This window comes from Alternaria atra (assembly GCF_907166805.1).
Source record: "Alternaria atra isolate CS162 genome assembly, contig: 32, whole genome shotgun sequence".
Taxonomy (NCBI): domain Eukaryota; kingdom Fungi; phylum Ascomycota; class Dothideomycetes; order Pleosporales; family Pleosporaceae; genus Alternaria; species Alternaria atra.
In genome coordinates, this window is record NW_025091331.1 from 1,129,334 (window position 1) to 1,148,814 (window position 19,481).

The 19,481-nt window shown below is 51.7% G+C and overlaps 8 protein-coding genes across 8 annotated transcripts; 6 read left to right on the top strand and 2 right to left on the bottom strand.

The window, feature by feature from the left end:
• Positions 1-260: 260 nt before the first annotated feature.
• ALTATR162_LOCUS10127 (uncharacterized protein) lies at positions 261-1,940 on the bottom strand (the record flags this gene model as incomplete). Its single annotated transcript, XM_043317763.1, has 4 exons — positions 261-1,009; positions 1,066-1,539; positions 1,603-1,615; positions 1,665-1,940. 4 exons carry the CDS (start codon positions 1,938-1,940, stop codon positions 261-263), a joined length of 1,512 nt encoding a protein of 503 aa, XP_043173698.1.
• Positions 1,941-2,029: 89 nt separating this feature from the next.
• Positions 2,030-2,638, top strand: ALTATR162_LOCUS10128 (uncharacterized protein; the record flags this gene model as incomplete). Its single annotated transcript, XM_043317764.1, has 4 exons — positions 2,030-2,209; positions 2,276-2,359; positions 2,413-2,466; positions 2,516-2,638. 4 exons carry the CDS (start codon positions 2,030-2,032, stop codon positions 2,636-2,638), a joined length of 441 nt encoding a protein of 146 aa, XP_043173699.1.
• An 893-nt stretch (positions 2,639-3,531) lies between these two features.
• On the top strand, positions 3,532-5,248 carry ALTATR162_LOCUS10129 (uncharacterized protein; the record flags this gene model as incomplete). The annotated part of the gene is made up of 5 exons (XM_043317765.1): positions 3,532-3,576; positions 3,629-4,411; positions 4,540-4,877; positions 4,942-5,007; positions 5,065-5,248. The coding sequence occupies 5 exons, from the start codon at positions 3,532-3,534 to the stop codon at positions 5,246-5,248; spliced, it is 1,416 nt and encodes a 471-aa protein (XP_043173700.1).
• A 2,931-nt stretch (positions 5,249-8,179) lies between these two features.
• ALTATR162_LOCUS10130 (uncharacterized protein) lies at positions 8,180-9,468 on the top strand (the record flags this gene model as incomplete). The annotated part of the gene is made up of 3 exons (XM_043317766.1): positions 8,180-8,237; positions 8,293-9,136; positions 9,189-9,468. 3 exons carry the CDS (start codon positions 8,180-8,182, stop codon positions 9,466-9,468), a joined length of 1,182 nt encoding a protein of 393 aa, XP_043173701.1.
• A 1,665-nt stretch (positions 9,469-11,133) lies between these two features.
• On the top strand, positions 11,134-12,593 carry ALTATR162_LOCUS10131 (uncharacterized protein; the record flags this gene model as incomplete). The annotated part of the gene is made up of 5 exons (XM_043317767.1): positions 11,134-11,303; positions 11,390-12,015; positions 12,064-12,123; positions 12,172-12,252; positions 12,310-12,593. 5 exons carry the CDS (start codon positions 11,134-11,136, stop codon positions 12,591-12,593), a joined length of 1,221 nt encoding a protein of 406 aa, XP_043173702.1.
• A 655-nt stretch (positions 12,594-13,248) lies between these two features.
• Positions 13,249-14,834, bottom strand: ALTATR162_LOCUS10132 (uncharacterized protein; the record flags this gene model as incomplete). The annotated part of the gene is made up of 3 exons (XM_043317768.1): positions 13,249-13,440; positions 13,489-14,603; positions 14,663-14,834. The coding sequence occupies 3 exons, from the start codon at positions 14,832-14,834 to the stop codon at positions 13,249-13,251; spliced, it is 1,479 nt and encodes a 492-aa protein (XP_043173703.1).
• Positions 14,835-15,351: 517 nt separating this feature from the next.
• ALTATR162_LOCUS10133 (uncharacterized protein) lies at positions 15,352-17,005 on the top strand (the record flags this gene model as incomplete). The annotated part of the gene is made up of 3 exons (XM_043317769.1): positions 15,352-16,791; positions 16,848-16,867; positions 16,921-17,005. The coding sequence occupies 3 exons, from the start codon at positions 15,352-15,354 to the stop codon at positions 17,003-17,005; spliced, it is 1,545 nt and encodes a 514-aa protein (XP_043173704.1).
• Positions 17,006-17,947: 942 nt separating this feature from the next.
• ALTATR162_LOCUS10134 (uncharacterized protein) lies at positions 17,948-19,474 on the top strand (the record flags this gene model as incomplete). Its single annotated transcript, XM_043317770.1, has 1 exon — positions 17,948-19,474. One exon carries the CDS (start codon positions 17,948-17,950, stop codon positions 19,472-19,474), a length of 1,527 nt encoding a protein of 508 aa, XP_043173705.1.
• Positions 19,475-19,481: the final 7 nt, after the last annotated feature.

Sequence of the window (19,481 nt, forward strand, 5' to 3'; positions counted from 1 at the left end):
TCATATGAATGGTTACCTCGATCAAATGTCAAATGAGCTTGTACTTGCGAGAACCTATAGAAAATCAACCATATTGTCCTACAAACGCCAAAGCTTTAATGCTGACAATGTCCGAAGATGCAGTCGTGTATGTACAGACGTATAAACAAACAGAGCAGGAGTGCTCAATAGGATATCTCCGCTCCTAACCCCTGACTAAACGCCAGGTAATATGCCCATCGGGTTGTGCGAAGTGGAAGACAAGACGCGGATGTTCGCCATCACTCCACTTCATGCTCTATTTTCCTACCCTCATTCTTCAGCTTCTGGTGTATGGCCTTGAGCGTTTCGAATGTCAACATGGTCGTGACCGCCGCAGGTACAGCGCGGATCATATTAGTGCCCATTCCGTTATAAAAGGCTCTCCATCCCTCTTCTTGGAGGATGACGGCGCATGTTCGTAAAATACCGCGATACCGTGGTAAGTTTATCATACCATCCGACGAAGCTGTGCCAGGGGGGCGAGTGTGGAATCGATCGTGTTGTCCTCCTCGAAACGATACATGGTTATCCGAGTGCGAGGGTAGCGACCGTTGCTGTGTCTGCAATCGAGTGCGCAACACCTCGTGCGGATATGTTGCAGAGGTCGCAGTCATTTTGCTCAACACTGTTGCCAATGCAATAGCGAACCAGTGCACGTCTTCTGTCTTGCTGTCTGACTGGCCCATCTCCAGGCCGGTAAACTTCTTCTTGAGAAACTCGTATAGCGGGAACTGAATAGCGACGTGGGTGAGGCCAAGCAGTGCAGGTGTGAGCCCTGAGTAGAATGACATGATGCCTTCCTTGAGGTACATCTTGCGAAAGGCGTCAAAGGTGCTTGTGTAGTGCCACGGCGGCCGGTGTTCGGGCGAGGCGCGGGCGCTGACTTGGGACATGAGTCTTGTCTTGACGACCCATATTGGATTTGTGACTAGCGTCGAACAGCCACCAGCGAACAGGGAAGCGATGGTTCTAGCCAGCCATTTGTTTTCTGTATATTGAACCTTGTCAGCAACAGAGACTCGGACGCCCGAGTGCACTACTAACCCATCTGAGGATAGAGCAGGTTCTTGGTAGATTCATAAGTGCTCATATAGACGGCCCAGGTTGGAATATATCCAAGTAGCATGGGCCCGAGTCCTCGGTATAGACCGCGCATGCCATCCTCGATCCATATGACTCGCGCAGTACCGGTGAGGCCTTTGTACACTGCGCGCGTTGGCCCAGTGTACGTCCTAGGGCGAAATGAGCCCTGCGCTTGCAGGCGGGTCTTGATAACATCGAGCGGGCACGTCACGATACCCGAAGCCACGCCTGCAGAAGCTCCGCACAGTGCATTGACGGAGCTGTCGGGAAGTCTGGAGACCCTGACGGCGAGAGCGGCAATGGGCGAGCTCCAGGTACTCTGCTTGTTTGGGGTTGACATATCTCGCGGTTGGACTGTCACGGCGGATGGCGCATACCGGTCGGGAACTTTAGTCGGGGACGGCGGCTCGGAATCAGTTGTGGACATTAGGGGTACTACATTTGTCGAATCGTTAGAGCCATTGGCCCAGAGTGGGGGGAGGGAGGGTGAGTGCATACAGGCCGTCGTCCCCTTTGCGGTGCCTCAGTGTTGCGGAAACCCCGCAGCACTTGAGTAACACAATGACTAGCGATTGTTCGGCTCCATTGACAGGCGGACGGAGAGTGAAGAAGTCGCAGAGGATATGATTATCTGCAAGCGTTTGCCGAGTATGTGGGCTCGGAAGACTGAGATGTCGCGTTGCGGTGCAGAGCTTGGTTCGTGGATCAGACGTCAGAGCTAGCGGCAAGCACGAGTGAAGTTGCTTTGGCGGGTGGGGACGTTCGCTGATTAAGGCGAAGGGCTTCTGCGGGCCAAGCGCTGCCCGCCGGCCTATTGGCTTTCGCTTCTTTCGCATTACGACCTCACCACCTCCGACCGTCAAAACTGCAATTGACGACAGCACCAACTTGGACACGTCCGATCCGCCGTCGAATACCCGCAATCATGTCTGCACCCTCTCTCGCCCCCTACATCATGAAGCGGCCGTGGCTGCAGAAGTGGATGAAGCCGCTCTCCAACTGGTACTGCAACGCCGCCGGCTACAGGCAGCTCGGTCTGAGGTACGGAGCCCCCGATACGGATACCGTGTACGGCGGAGGAGAGAACGAGGCCATGGAGAAGACAGTGGCATGCGAATCGATGGGCTGACGGGATCCATGATGCAGGGCCGATGACTTGCTCCCCGAGGAGAACGACGTTGTTCAGACCGCCCTGAAGCGTCTCCGACCACAGGAAGCCTACGACCGTGTCTTCCGTCTGCGCCGAGCTTTCCAGGTACTGCCCAACACAGAATCAAGGACACGGCAAATGTGGCTAATCTATGACAGCTCTCCATGTCCCACCAGCTTCTGCCCAAGGAGGAGTGGACCAAGCCCGAGCATGTACGAACATCGCTTGCACCTCGAATACCAGACACTGACAATGCAAAAGGACACACCATACCTCTCCGAGCTGATCACAGACATCGAGGCTGAGATGCACGAGCGCGAGGACCTCGAGGCTATGGTTATCCAGAAGAGGCAGAAGAACACCGCCGCCAGCAGCGGACACTAGAGTGTACATATCGAGTCTGGGATGATGAGTTTGAAGCTTGGTGGATCGAGTCTGAGGGTTGCGCAATAGAGTGTACCATACCAACATTTTTTGTACAAGACTCATCTCCATCAGAGCATGCTTGTTCGTTTTCTTTCAATAAGCTTTCATGCGCTTCTACAAGTATTCGCATGCCCAGAAGTTGAATTGTCTTACCATGTGCCAACGGTGACTTCCTTGGCATGGTAGTGGCATGACTACAGATTATGCGCTTGGCAAGCATTGTCGAAGTGCAATATCGAGTCGACATATGCTGTACTTCTCCCGTCTCTACATTTAATCACGAGAAGCTGCTTACCAATCCTACACGCGTTACAGCTACACTGTACCTCAAATTAGCTTACTTGTTAGATGATGCGTTTACGGCTAAGTGAAGCAGGGAAGATTCACTTCGATGAACAGTTTGGGCTGCAGGTGTTGGTATTATCGCAAGCTGCATCCTGACATATACATGAAGGAAGGATGTGCCTCCCAGCAACTAAAAGCCGAAGATACATCATCATCACAAAAGCTCGGCAACTCTTGCACGTATCCATGGATCATTTTTGTTGTGTCATCTACTTTCCTGACCCTGATTGTTAAGGATATGAGATACCAAGTGCGCTGCCAAGAAAGACACAGATAGAATGTGTATAGCATGCAGTGCATAACGTACAAAATGCTTTTACTACACGGTATAGGTCATCATTAGAAGCGAACAGTATGTCGATCACTCCAAATACGAAAATGCCGAGCGTCAGGGTTCCGGATATGTCAGCGAGCGCCACGCTATCATGTGCTCAGGCGTCAGCTCAAGAACAAGCTCCCCGCGCATCGCGTCAAGCTCTCCACTTACGCAGCTGACAACACTTCCTATGATCCATGAGTCCATACTAACAAAAAGAGCATTAAAGCAGACGGTACGTTGCCGCAACCTTACTATTGTCTCAGATTCTAACCATATGACGTCAGACCACCCTATTCACGAGAACAGCTACCAACTTGTACAACTCTCACAACATGTCTCTGAGACGCTCGGCTCGCGTTGCGAGTAGTAATAAGCCAATCTTATTAGATATCAAAACCCAGAACGGTGTTGCAAAATATGAGAAAGTCAGCAAAGCGAGTGTACCTGCGAAGAAGCGCAAAACCACGAGGGCGCCTGCGCCAACGTCGCCAGATGCAACCAAGAGCGAAAGCACTACCAATGGAGAGACCAATGGAGCGGAAAACTCATATCAAGCGAATGCAGCTTCATCCCTTCCAGCCACACCTCTCCCCAAGAAGCGCAAAGCAACATCAAAATCAACGTCAGAAGCAGAATCGCCACTAAAACCACCACCGTTCACACCAACGCCCGCTGGCGCCAGTATCTTCTCATCTGTGCCCTCGTCTTCTCCTTCTGATTCCACCACCCGCCCAGCAGCTCCCCACACGACAAATGCCAACCTAGCCACTCCAAATGGCTCCCACGTGGTGCAAGCCTACGCTTCATCTCCCGCCAAACCCACTGACCCTTCTCCAGCCAAGAAAAGAAAAGCAAAAGAGGTTGTCCCGCCAGATGTTGGTGCCATTCCCCCCGCAAGCACAGATATCGATAATCTGCTGAGAGAAGCGGAAGAGTTCCTCATCAAGACAGATCCTACACTGGAAAGAGTGGTGAAAGGGCATAAATGTGAGATCTTCAGTCCAGAGGGATTGAGAGAAGTGGTGAGGCCATTCGAGTCGCTGGGGAAGGGGATCATTGGACAACAGGTATGTATAACTTGATATCATAGCTTATCAGCAGGAAGACTGAGGAGGGGTGTCTGAAACACATCGCTGCAAACCATCATGGAAGAAAGAGTTGAAATGGAGATGCATGACTAACAACTTGCCCATAGGTATCAGGTCAAGCAGCTGCATCAATCCGTGCAAAGTTTACTGCTCTCTTCCCCGACACACACCCTTCTTTTCCTTCTCCCGCCCAGGTCCTCACCAAAGACATTCCTACACTACGTACAGCGGGACTTTCTCAACGCAAAGCCGAGTATATCTACGGTATAGCTGAGAAATTCGCAGCTGGCGAGCTCTCAGCTGAAATGCTGGTTAGTGCCAGTGATGAAGAACTCATCGAGAAGCTAGTAGCGGTGAGGGGCTTAGGGCGATGGAGTGTAGAGATGTTTGCGTGCTTTGGTTTGAAGAGGATGGACGTTTTCTCGACTGGGGATCTTGGTGTACAGTGAGTCTTGTTCAATTTCTTCTTGGAAGGGGTCCATACGGTAGCATGACTGACGTGCATACAGGCGAGGCATGGCTGTGTACGCAGGTCGCGACGTGAACAAGCTCAAGAACAAAGGTGGAAAGTGGAAGTATGTAACCTCTATCAAGTTCCATATAGCGGACAGCATACTAACCACGCAATACAGATACATGACCGAGCAAGAGATGCTTGACATGGCTTCCAAGTTCAAGCCATACAGGTACGTCCATCTCTGCCGCAAACTCTGCTTTGCACATGAGCTAACTCGTTTCTTCACTGCTAGGTCGCTCTTCATGTGGTATATGTGGCGGATTGCCGACGTGGATCTTACTGTTCTGCAGAAGACTTGATCAACAGGAAGTAACCATTGCACTGGGTCGCCTTGGTCCTTGCGGTAGGACAAGCATGTACATCATGTGGTCTATGTGTGTTGGTGGGGTTGATGTACTGCTGGGTAGAGGTGGGGCGTGGGTCACAGGCGGTACAGGCCGTTTCCCAACTGGACTCAGAACACTGGGTCTCTGGACCGGACATCTTCAGCAGTGACTGTCAATATTTGTGATTTAGCTGACGCACGAGGGCTCATTGTTCTAATAAAATACCCAGGCTGGAGTTTTCTCTTGTTCGTAGGCGCATAGGACTTGTGAATCTACCGTACTCAGCATTCATCGTAATATGATTGATCAATCGATTGACAATGCCGACTTCAGTGTTATAAGTGTGTTGACAGTACGGGAACGACATGCATACAATATCCACGCCTGCTGAGCTAAATTCATGGGATGCTCCTAATGATGAGTAGTTTCGACTGGCATGTCATTCTTCTCTCGTATGTTTGGCCTCGAACACCGGCGGCAAGTCCTCTTTTAGACAAGACAATGCCGAGTGCATGCTGCTATCATGCCCTTCCATTTAGTCGGCTCCATCCGTGAAGTGATCCGTGTTTCCCCACAGGCGAGTGTGATGGCATTTGTACGACAGCAGCCACTACTGGTAACCCGACATAACCTTGGTGCACCAGAATAGTAGTAAACTGATTGTACGCGGTAGATAGCCCGTCTCAGATTCAGGCCGTGTTATTGTCTTGCCATTGAGAAGCGCCCTGTCTGACGTCGTGTACGAAATGCGTGTATGTCAGCGTTGCAAATGACGGGAGAAGAGAACTCTTATCGGCAGAAAATGATATGGATTGGGTAGCGACCAGTGGTTCGAGTGATACAGGGCGCTGGATTGGAAAGCGGCGTTGTATACAGTGGCTTATTCGGCGATGTTGGAATCGCAATAATGTGTAAGAGATTCAACTTGGGTAGTACAACATCTAGGTGCTCTCCATAATCCATAGGCTGTATATGCGGCTGAGGTTGCTCAACTTCCTAAATTCACCCGGTTACTGATCTACGATACTGGAATCCCGATGTTCCCCCGGTCGTCATCTGTGGAGACATGTGAAACGGACCCACTAATGCGCCGGATAGTCTTGTTCCAGTGTCGCCGTGAGAAGAACTCGAAAGTGCCAAGCAGAACAAATGCGAGGAGGTTGCAGTGGACGTCCCTCATTTTGGAAGAAGTAACGTCGACAGGGCACGTCGACTGCTGGCGCTGAGATGAGGGCAAGGTAGATTATTATACAAGGTTACTTAATCCAGACGACGCGTCTAGCTAGTCACAAGCATTAGAAGCGTCGAAGTGTCGATGCTGCTGCCACGGGCCATTGACAAGCCTCACAAACAATGGGCAATTCTAGAAAAACCCCGGACACTGAAACAGTAGCAAATGTCGACGTCATATTAGCTGATTGCAGCGACACATGAAGCTGGGTGCGTGCCGCGTGGGTGGGGAACAGGAGCCTGAGGTTGGAAATGAGAGACTAATCAATGCGCGTCAAGCAAAAAAAGGCTGGGCCAAACGGATCGATGGTGAGGCTGTTCCTCGGGGGAGGTCGATAAGCGAGCCGGTTCATCGCAGGAGAATCTGGCGTGCAGGAACAGCGAAATGAGTCAACAATGCAGATATGCAGGGCGATATCGATGTAAAGGAGAGACGGGTGCACGAAGCTCAAAGCAGCCGGCAAGCTCAACTGGGCAAGCTCACGACGTAAATATAACCATTGGTTTTATTGTTCGGCGTTGGGGTTCGAGTCTGGAGATTGCAACGGCTGCGCTTTGCCTAAAGCGGGCCGGATGTAACCGCATTGAAACCATTGGGTAGGAGCTCGTGCCAGGGCGGGCAGGGGTAGCGGACATGGTCAGAGGCCGCGCAATTCACGGTTGCTTGTTGTGTTTCGCGTCGGCCAGAGAGTGGCAAAAGAGAGGCTTGGATGCGCGGTCAACGAGCGATGATGCCGCATTGCCGTTTGGTGAGCGTTTACGAGCAACACTAAAACGTCCGTCGACGATGAATGGGGACGCTGACGAGCAACGGATTGCTGCTGGCAGTCTAGCGGATGGTCGTCTCCTAGGGTGACGGCGCGGCGATCCAAACGCCATCCCTGTTGTTGAGGCTCAAGCAGCCTACTCCGTATCCTGCTTGCGTCTGCTGCATGGGGCTTATCAAGGCAGAGGAGAAGCTAAGATTTACAAGCAGCGGGAGAGAAAGGATCATGGACGGGGGATAATATTGAACAAGTGGTAGCCCTCGCCTGTCAAACCACACTGTGGCACTCGGCGCGCGCTCGGGACAGGCCTGATGCAGTCGTGGTGACACATGATGCGGGTAGCGACAAGCGCGAGCACGAACAAGTGCACCTTGGACGGCCATGGCAGTCTTGTTCAGCGTTGGGCGCAAAACAACCACGAGCAAGGCAGTGCGTGGCCCGCAGTGGCAGCGGCTTTCACTGCGTGCTTGCTTGCTTGCTTGATCGATGATGGTGGGCACGCTCTGGCCGCCTATGATCTCCACCCGGTCCTACTAGCGTAATTAGCGCCTGCCTGGCCTGGCACCACCGCGCTCCCCTTTTCTCGCGCCGGCGCCCATTTGAATGCCTTTGTGCCCTTCCTCCCTCAGTCTTCACCCACATTCGCTCGCTATTGACGAACGCGCCTTCTCGATTGCGCCTCTGGGACTACTTCATTTAATACTGCCTGCTTTACTTGTTAATTCTTTCCCTCGCTCCAACATCTTTCCACCACCAACCAACAGCCCGCCGAACCCACGCAACTGAAACGGAGCGAGCAGTCTTAATATCCCAGGTCCGTGTTGCTCAGTCCACAATTCTCAATCGCCTCCCTCGACGCGTCCGCTGACTTTTCTTCCCAGTTACCAACCCACTTCAACTACACACAATGCCTTCCATGATGAAGATCGCCCTCCCGGCCCTGGCTGCCGCCAGCGGTGCCTACGGTATGCTCTACGAGACTCAATTGACGGCGCCATCACTTGCTAATCAGACCAATAGCTGCCTGCAGTGTTACCGCTACCACCACCATCCAGAATGCCGGTGACGCCAGCGCCATCGCTACCTGCTCAACCTTCTCCGGTAACATTGCCATCGCAACTGGCACCACCGACGACATCTCGCTCAACGGTGTCAAGAAGATCGACGGTAACCTTGTCGCCACGAACAACTCCGACATGAGGCAGATTAGCGCTAGCGACCTTGAGGAGCTCGACGGAGAGATGCAGCTCGACGGCCTTACCCGCCTCTACGCCGTCAACTTCCCCAAGCTCAAGAGCATCGACTCCATCAAGTGGAACGCTCTGCCCAACCTCCAGGAGATTGGCTTCACTGCCGAGGTCACCAAGGCCAACAAGGTTGACATCCAGAACACCGCCCTCCGCTCCCTCAAGGGTATCAACATCGAGGAGGTCGACACTGTCTTCATCGCCAACAACGGCTACATTGATGAGATCTCTATGCAGCTTGGCAACGTCTCGACTTCGCTGACTCTTGCCGACAACAACGAGGCCGTCAAGGTCGAGCTGCCCAACCTCATCTGGGCTAGCAACCTGACCTTCCGATTCTGTGGTTCAGTCTCTGTTCCTTCCCTCGAGCGTCTCAACGGTTCTCTCGGTCTCTACAACAACGGTTTCGAGTCCTTTACTGCTCCCAACCTTACTTCCGTCGGCGAGGCTGTTGCCGTTGTCGCCAACGAAAACCTGTCCAACGTCTCTTTCCCCTTGCTTGGCAAGATCTCCGGCAACCTTCAGATCGCCAACAACTCCAAGCTCATCGAAGTTGATGGCTTCCCTGCTCTCAAGAGCATCAACGGAGCTTTCGACATGAGCGGTAACTTCACTGAGTAAGTCAACTTTTACATACACGCTATCGTCTAATTTACTAACTCTTCGTAGCGTCTCTACCCCCAAGCTCAACAGCGTTTCGGGCGCCTTCAACCTCCAGTCCACCGACAACGTCACCGCTACCTGCGCTACCTACAAGCCCCTCAAGGACAAGAAGCTCATCGAGGGTGGCTACAAGTGCGAGGGCAAGCTCATCGACCCTGCTGGTGAGGGCCACAAGGGTACCAAGCAGGGTGGCTCTGGCTCCGACTCTACTGGTGCTGCTTCCACTCTCAGCGCCGCTACTGGTGCTCTTGGTCTTGCCGCCATGGCCGCTGTTCTCCTCTTCTAAAAAGCTCAAGACGCTGGCGTTCCATCATAATTGCATAGACTACCCCTACCATCCGCCTTTGTTTGATAGCGTATAGCATCAAGCGAACAAGAGCTGACGTTGGAGTTCAGCATCTGAGGACTGAAGGGCTTCTGGGGACGGTTTCATGGTTCAAAATGTAACAATTGTATGTATCATTTGGCTACGAGGGTAAAGCAGACTGTTAATCCGCAGTACACACAAGTCTGCTCCGCGACATGGCGTGCAGAGTAGCAGAAGGAGTTGCTTTGTTTGGGATAGTGGCATGCAGTCTTTCTCTTCAACCTTGATCTTTGTCCGTAGTGATGCGTGTCCAAACCCTAGTCTTCTATATCTTCCCCGGGTGTGTTTGTACTCACCTCCATCTAGTGCTCACAACACCAGACTGATATTAACCCTTGAAATTCAGCACTATACCAAATGCTGTCTGTGTAGATTTATCATATGTGCGAGACCTTCGGTATATCGGACATTATCATTCACCCGTGTCTCGTCACCTATAACTCCGATGATATCCTCCCATATGAAAGAACCATATATCACCGCCGTTAGACTTTTAACGATGAATTTGCACTAGTCATTGCCTTGATCGCCGTCTAGACGTTGGTGCTCGAAAAGAATATTCTAAACGTCTTGCATATTGCATAGGTTTCATCTTTATTGAGGGTTCAGCGAACGAGCAGCGGCGACTCTGGTCTTATGACCAAACTTATATGCCTACAAGACCAATATCTGCACGCGGCGTCTGTCTTGGCTTACGAGCATTCAAGTCAAGGTTCGTCGTCATTGCGCGCATCTGTATTCTAGGCGTCCCGTATCACATGCGTGGTAAGACGGAAAGTGGGCTCTAACGTGCGGGCCGCAGTGACTAAGTTCGTATAACAAATGACGTGAGTAAACAAATGGACTTCTTTTGTAGACATCACAGATTACCTCTACCAATACTAGCTTCTATGCATCGTCGTTTTGTACAAGGCAGCCTCGCTCTTGTCAGCGGCGGCGCGGCACATGTTGGTGTTACCGACACATGTCTTCACGTGCGTCTACTAGGATGCAGGTGACGCCGTGCATTGGAAGCAGGGCAAGATAATCCTACACAGTATACCAAGCAATGATACTAGCCAGACACATATAATTGCCAGTTCCCCGAGTCCTTTGATGAATTATGAAAGAAATCCAGACTACTATATTTCCGAAGCGTCGTCATCAGCGGCACTATCGCGATTGATCTGCGCTTAGCGTCATTTGCATGCTCGTCGCGCTCAACGGTAATCTGTACTGAACGAACTGCTTCTGTAACGCAATTGTGCCTGCCGTTCACCCCATCGCAGCTTCCCTCACCAGTACCATCGTGTAGCCAGCCAGGACCCTGCTTTCACTAGTCATTACCGTCTGTCGCTTCCGCTGTCGCTAGCCCGACTTCGCTGCGACGTCACCCGCAACATTTAGTTTCCACCCTAAACGTCGCGCGCCCGGGCGCCCTCAACCGCCAAACTGGAGAGGTCACAGTCGCAATCGCCGCCGCTTCATTCACAGAGGGAAACCAGTAATACGGATAGCGTCCGAGCGCGTAGCTCTTCGATACGCATATCACAGGCCAGAGGAGAAGAGGTGGAGAAGGAACACGCGGGACCATTCCGACTCAACATGCTTGCGGGAAAAGGATACTCATGGAAGGCTGCCAAAGCGCGGTTGCCGCCATCACGGCAGGTCATACATGCAGTACGGAACCCAAAGTTTCTGGTGTCAGTTGGTCTGATTACTGCAATTGTGCTGCTATGGCGGTCCATGGGGTCAGCAGCACAAGAGGTGCAGAGGTATGTCACATTACTCATATCTACAGAATGGCAGCAGAGGCGTCGTGATCCTTCGTATCCAACGATTGCTAACCCTTCCCCCTCAGATTCTACTGCTTCGGCCCTTCAAAACCTCCAATGCACATGACAGCGAACGAGAACGAAGACTGGCACGCGCACCTAAATACACCTGTGATATTCAACCATCATAAACCAGTAGAGGTCAACGCTACCGATATCGAGCATATCGACCTAAATAAGATCACGTCAACCGTCGACGCAGCCAAGAACAAGGAGCGCGTGCTGATCCTCACTCCGCTCCGTGATGCCTCATACTACCTCGCGAAACACTTCGACCTCCTCACACAACTCACATATCCCCACGAGCTGATCGATTTGGCGTTTTTGGTTGGTGACTCGACCGATGATACCATGGCAGCATTGGCAAAGGAATTGGAGAGGGTACAAAACAACCCCGAAGTTGCTTTCAGGTCAACGATGATTATCGAGAAAGATTTTGGCGTCACTCTCTCGCAGAGTGTGGAGGACAGACACAGCTTTGAAGCCCAGGGCCCGCGGAGGAAGGCGCTGGGCAAAGCCAGAAACTACCTGCTATACACTGCGTTGAGACCAGAGCACAGCTGGGTCTACTGGAGGGATGTGGATATTGTCGACAGTCCGTCCAAGATCATCGAGGACTTCGTGGCGCATGATCGGGATGTTCTTGTTCCTAGTATGTATTGCATGCAGTTCTTGGAGCGCTAGTACTGACAGTATGCAGACATCTGGTTCCATAGATACAAGGAAGAGAACGGCAAAATGGTCGACATCGAAGGGCGCTGTAGGTTTCCCACAACTCAGTACTACGCTCCTTACTAACGAGTATCAGTCGACTATAACTCCTGGCAAGAATCCCCCGAAGGTCTCAAACTGGCTTCGACTCTCAACAAAGACGTAGTCCTTGCAGAAGGTAACATGCTCTTCACCTCAGATCTCACCCTTCTCACCCACTAACACATCTTCATAGGCTACAAACAATACCCCACGAAACGCAAGTACATGGCCAAAATGGGCGACTGGCGCGCCAATAAAGACGAAGAAATACCCCTCGACGGCATCGGTGGCGTCAACATCATTGTAAAAGCAGATGTCCACCGTTCTGGCATCAACTTCCCTAGCTATGCATTTGAGAACCAGGCTGAGACAGAAGGCTTTGCGAAGATGGCCAAGAGGGCGGGCTATGGCGTTTACGGTCTTCCAAACTATGTTGTATGGCATATTGATACCGACGAGAAGCCTGGCAATGCTTAAGCAATGGACGATGAGAGTGGAGTGGGACAAGTGAAGGAGAGCATATATACCTTGGAGTCGGGCGCACCTCGCATTAGAGACATGGTTTAGTTGCAGGCGATCTTGGAGTCTCTGTTAGATGGGCGGATGTGTGATACTTTTTGTACTAGTATGAGTATAGAGACTGCGGCGTAGCTGCTCTTAGACGATACCATAACGATCTTCTGTTTGCTGTTGCATCATGTTCCGACATTATACATATTCCTATCCAAAAGGGCGTATTTAGGTGGCAATTCCCATGAGTTTTATCAATGTGACAGGATTGCAACGGATATGCAGTAAGATATAAACTTTGTACTTGGTGATGATCGAGGCCAGATATATCTGACTATAGTACTTCCTACAGAGCAGCCGAGAGGATGTCGGAAGCTTTGCCCTCTTTCTCAATATGGAGAGCGTATGCTCGGTCTCCTCAATCCATATAGTCATGCACATCTTCTCCTTGAGCATATCCGAATCAATACAGATGTGCTGGTTCCTCCAACTTCCCATGCATTGCCTCCTTCCATGTCCATAGTTACACCAATCATAAAGTGGAATACCCCAAGGATCCTTCAAAGGCCAGGTGCCAAAACACGAGCACCTGACAGGCTAATAACAGTAAAAGAAGTGGCTTCTAGTGGTCGTAAATGCCGGAGTGGAACTTGCGCTCGTCATAGTACTTGGCGGTGATCTTCCTGCCTCTGAACTCCCATCCTTCGTCGAACCGGTTGACGGCGTTGAGAGCGCTGAGCACAGACTTGAAGTGGATGTAAACTACGCCGTCCTTGTTGCTCTCGTCTAGTTGGACATGCTCAACGGGACCAAACTGGTTCTGTTAGCATGTGTACGTTCATGACCATATCGTAAGACTTACCTTGTTGCTGAACGCTTCACCCATGTCTTGTCGAATACCACCGTCATTGCGCTCGGCGTTGGCGCTCCAGTCGACACCGTCCACACAGCCCCAAGTGACCACAACAGCTGACTCTTCACCAAATTTGCCAGGCTCGTCTTTCTGAGTGCGCATACCACCACTGACATCCCAGACCTGTTGAGACTTGACCTTGCCACTTTCGTCGTCAAGAGTGCTCGTACCCTGTGGAGCTTTGCGCTTCTTGACTTCCAAATGGGTAACAACACCATCGTTGTTCTTTCCAAGACCTTGACCCTTTTTGTACCCCATCTTAGCCATCATCGCTTCCGCCTTGCTAATCTTAGCACGCTTGGCAGGGCGTTCGTCGTGGACTGGCTCGTTGTCTGCATCTTCCATTTGTACGTCGGGACGCTCGTACCGGACTGGGGGTGCTGATATAGTCGCACCTTGATAGCTCGGTGGTGCTGGTTGCGAAGCAGGTGGAGGCGGAGGTGGAGGGTTGTCATCTGTGGCTGACGGAGGCGGGGGCGGTACGACATTAGGCTGTTGCTGGGACAGACGCATGCGACGGGCATAAGCATCTTCTTCCGACGGGTCAGACGAGGGAACTGTAGTGCTTTCTTCGTAGGATGCAGGTGGGGCGAATGACGGTTTGGCAAACGTAGCAGGCGTTGAGCTGGAAGAAGACGCCGGACGGGAGCCGTTGGTCTCCTCGCTGCCATCGCGGGACTTGTACTGAGCAGCAGCTCCTCGTAAGAAAGCAGTGAAACCTTCCTTCTTGCGCCGATAGCCACCACTGGCCCTGTATGCTCGCAGGTTGGAGTACCGCTCGGGTTTGTGGGGAGCTTGAGGGTTCCACTGTCCGAACATCTTGTTGAACTTCTTCTGCTCTTTCTTCCTCTGCTTCTCTTCATAGTTGCGAATCCTCTTCTCTTCCATAATGGATAGGTCGTCCTCTACAGTGCTGCGATAATAGTCGATACCATGCTGCTGGGTGTTGGCCGGACCAGGACCCGAGGAAGAGAGCGGGGCAACTACAGGCATGGTGGCCTTTTTGATGGTTGGGCCAGCCTTCTTGGCCTGGGGACGCTTGATGTTGTGTGGGTTATGGAAAGCTACACAATCGCATGAGTGGTGCTTCAAGGCAATGGTATGGAGCAGTTCAGATAGATACCAGGTGCTTTCTTCTGTTGCTCGGCCTTGGCCTGTTCCTCTGTGTACTTGACAGGCGCAGCGGAAATGGTGGCCGAAGCATACGGATTCGGAAGGCCTTTCTGAGCGTAGGGATTCGGAAGACCGTAGGGATTGGGTAGGCCCTGTGCCTTCTGTGGCTGCTGAGATGCCATGGCGATATCGATGTGCGCGCAGGCGCGACTCGGAACAATGCGAATGTGGGTGCCCCCGTCGCTGGGTGAACGGCGGCTGGGGAACCTGAACTTGTAAAGATGGGCAGATTAGTAGCTTTCCTGTGAATGCACAGTGAAGAGATCAGAGGTGGCGGTTGAGGTGGGTGATTATGACAATGAGCTTGATGTGCGGATGGTGGAGTGGCAGGCGCGATGTCAAAGGCCGCCAAGCACCCCAGCCCGCGTGTCGGCGTTCGTTCCCCACGCTAAGGCTTTAGCTGCATTACGTGTGCATACATGCAGGAACGCCCATGGCCATTCTGTCATATCATATCCTTATCCTTGATAAGTCATTTCCATATCTCTTGAGACATCTGAGCAGGCTTTGGTGTTTGTATTAGACCTTAGAATTTCTTTGCGCGTCATAGAAGCATCAAGGTACCCTCACTTCAACCCCCAGCCTTGCCGTGTCCATCTAATCGCGACCACCAGATCCCCTATCTAATAATCACTCATCATGTCTCCAACCACTTTAGAACACGCCTTTTCCAAGGACTCGACATCGACCGCTGTCATCGTACCCGGTAGCCCTGCTTTGACTGTCACGTACAAGAAGCTTGCCGCAGATGTGAAGGCTTTCCAGCAACAATTGGCAAAGGTCGGCGTTTCTGCCGAGGCCGCTGTGTCCATCGCACTGCCCAACACGTACGAGTTCATCGTATCCTTCATCGCCGCATCATGGCAGAGGGCCATCGCAGCGCCCCTGAACCCAGCGTACAAGCAATCCGAGTTCGAATTCTACATCGACGACCTGAGCTCCGCGATTGCTTTGGTACCAAAGGGTGCATTTGCGCAAGATGCGGCAGCTGTCCGCGCAGCAAGGAAATACAATGCAGCCATCGCAGAGTGCTATTACAATGGCAGCGAGGTCGTCCTGGATGTGAAGGAGGCTGGAAAGCTTGCAGGTAAAACTGCGTCCGTCCAGTCTGCGCAGCCTGACGATGTCGCTCTTGTGCTACACACGAGCGGTACCACTGGACGCCCCAAGGCTGTGCCCCTGACGCATCGCAATCTATTGCGGACCATGAAGAACATCCAAGGAACCTACGAGTTGACCCCCGAGGACCGTACCATGCTGGTTATGCCTCTCTTCCACGTACACGGCTTGCTTGCTGGGTTCCTTGCTCCCTTGGCTTCGGGGGGCTCAGTAATCGTGCCGCCCAAGTTCTCCGCCTCCGAGTTCTGGAAAGACTTTAATGAGCACAAGGCAAACTGGTATACCGCCGTCCCTACTATTCATCAGATTCTGCTCAAGAGTCCCCTTCCGAGCCCGATGCCTAAGATCCGCTTTATCCGGTCTTGCTCCAGTCCACTTTCGCCCAAAACGTTCCACGAACTTGAAAAGGCTTTCATCGCCCCGGTATTGGAGGCATATGCCATGACTGAGGCCGCGCATCAGATGACTAGTAACCCTCTGCCTCCCAACCAGCGTAAGCCTGGCAGTGTGGGACTTGGCCAGGGTGTTGAAGTTAAGATCCTCGACGATGCTGGCAAAGAGGTACCACAAGGGAAAGAAGCAGAGATCTGTATCCGGGGTGAAAACGTTACCAAGGGATATCTCAACAATCCAGCTGCTAACGCATCATCCTTCACCAAGGACGGTTTCTTCCGTACCGGAGATCAGGGAAAGCAGGATGCTGAAGGATATGTTATAATCACTGGTCGCATCAAGGAGCTGATCAACAAGGGCGGTGAGAAAATTAGCCCCATTGAGCTCGACAACGTGATTGCACAAAATCCCGCAGTATCCGAAGCTGTTAGCTTCGCGATTGAAGACGAGATGTATGGCCAAGATGTTGGTCTTGCAGTCGTGGTCAAAGAGGGCCATGCGCTGACTGCGGGAGAGCTGAAGACATGGCTGACGGACCGCGTTGCTAAATTCAAGCTGCCGAAAAAGGTACGTCGATATCCAATCAAACACAATGGTGTAAAACATGGCCTAACAAACTGCAGATTTTCTTCACCGATATCATGTACGTGAACAAGAACATTGCAGATGAAACATGCACTGACTCCACACCTACAGGCCCAAGACCGCAACAGGAAAGATCCAGCGACGCCTTGTTGCCGAAGCCATGCTCAAGCAAGAGCAGCCCAAGGCCAAGCTATAGACAGTTCACCAAAAAGATGCCAGACGATCAAGTGCTATATACTGTTACCATCTCAGGGCGATCGACAGGGTCCCAACCTAATTGTACCATACCTGTGCGACAGCTTGTCATACGGATAGATTGGATAGAGCAACGCCAAGTGTCTCCTCCATCTTCTTATCCTTCCCAAAAATTGCATGAACTTGATAACTTTACTAAAGACACCTTCCACTGTGCATGGGCCGATTCGTGTTTACTGCTGCCAATAAGACGGCATTTTCATTTCCGTGCGGCTGACTGGGACTAGACTGCGCCTCTCTCGATGCTGCAGACCTCATCCATAACCCTTCAAATCCAACAACATGGGATTCTTCGACGCACGAATCCCAGCCTGACTTACAGAGCGATGCCACAGCTGGCGAATACCCAAAACCACAGGCGCGATGCGTTGTGCGGCGTCTGTCAGCGCAGTTGACCAGGCTGAGTTCACAGCGCCTTTCCGCCCCAAATGCTGTGATTCTCGCTTTTGTTTGCTTTCCCATATGCAGAATACTTTTAAGCGACTCAACCGCTTCCAAGCAGATTGCACTGCCCCTGTCTTGATTGGTACTTTTCCCGATGTTTACTTTTCAACCGCCCCGTCTGCACCTACTCGCATCGTCATTTAACTTTTTGTCTGGCCATTTCAGAGACCACCGTTTTCCTCCTCGACCACAGAACGTCCGCTAGATCCCCTCGATAAGCCCTGCATATTAGGCTCGATTCGGCAGTTTGCCGGCATCATCCCCGCCCGTCATGTCTCAGGTTGTTCATCTAGGGACCGACACTATGCGACCCACCCAGCAATCAAAGAGTACACAAAACTCGACAACCGGCCATGTCTCTTTGGTCAGCACTTCGAAAAGTCGCTCCCCAACAGTCACTACCGATACTGCAATAATCGCAGATCTAATGTCTCATAATATGCTTTTCGACGACACAGCTTCTAGTGGCCCTTCGACACCGCGCTCATCGCAATCATCGTTGAACTACCAATACAATACATCGCCATCCTCTACCTCTTCACCACTAAGACCTCAACGATCGAGCCTGAAGCCCAGTCTCAAATCTTCCGAGTCGGTGACTATGGCATCTAATAGGAGATCATCACCACCAGCGGTGAGGTTCGCAGAGCCAGATCCGTTGCCAAAATCACAGACCTGGCCGAGAGCAAGACCAAAGACTATCCAGCTACCCGAACCTCTCGTCAACAAAATACCGAATCCTCTCACAAAGACTCAATATCATCATATACCATCGTTCACAAGTCCAACCGCGACCTTGATGGAACAAATCGATAACTTTCAAGCTTGGGGAACACCGATATCGCCAAATGTTAAACGACCAGTCTCTCTTCCCGTACGTCCAAACGGATCTCTTAAAGTTGTTAGGAAACGAGTAAGCAGCCTCAAAGCCAGATCAACTTCCTATCAAGAGCCCGATTCAAGATGGGAGGGGATTCCGTTGCCGGCTCACTTTACACCGCCAACCCTAGGCTTAAGATCACGAGTAGTTTCCTACCAGTCTACCAAGTCAATCAAGTCTACCAAATCCGCCAACCTACGTATCTCTACGCAATCTGCTCCAGCAGTCTTGGAGCCCTCGGTATCCTCCCCGCCAGGTCAATACAACCCTCTCGATCACTACATACCTTGCCTGTATCCCTCGTGCACCTTGCACTATACACCTGCCCGTACGGGATCGAACTACTACCTCCCTCAGAGCCCGTACAACATGTCTCGTCTTCATGGCTACTGCCCACGCCATGCCAGCCAAGATTTGAACCAGGCTAACATAGCATGCAAGCGCGAATACGAGAACTTACGCCAGAGTGCGGGACGGAAGACCCTGGGCGTTATAGCTGCAGAGTTTGAAATACTGAAAGAGGGCCTCAGGCGGGAACGCCGACGCAAGGATGCCGCACTAGTACAAGAGCAGAAGCAAATAGTGTTGGGCGTGCCTCCGATACCCCTAAACCAGAAAAATCATGACGCAAAAGGAAAACTCAGAGTCCAAGAAGCCGCATGGGATTGGCGCTATACACTCCGTCCCTGCACATCTTCACACTGCAAGGCCTACTACACACCTTACTCAAACCATTACACTTATTATCGTACACCGATATCCGGCTTTCTGCCACAAGAGACTCTTTGCTCTGCTTGCGCGAAGACAGAGCTCGAAGGCTTTGTCGACAAGATTAAAGAGAAGTGGGAAAGCAGGTGCGAATGGGACCATAGGGAATGGCATGATTGGTACACCAACGCTTGTAACGACCGCACTATGGAGCAAGAATATTGGATCGAGGCCCAAGAAAAATGTGTCCGGGATAGGGGGCCTCCAAAATGGGTGGGCAGGCTGAAAGAAACCGTTGTAGTAGAGGAGGATGTCGTTGAATTGAAGAAAGAGAGAAAGAGCTTGATGAGGAAGTGGTTTGGAAGTATGTCTACGTAGCGTACTA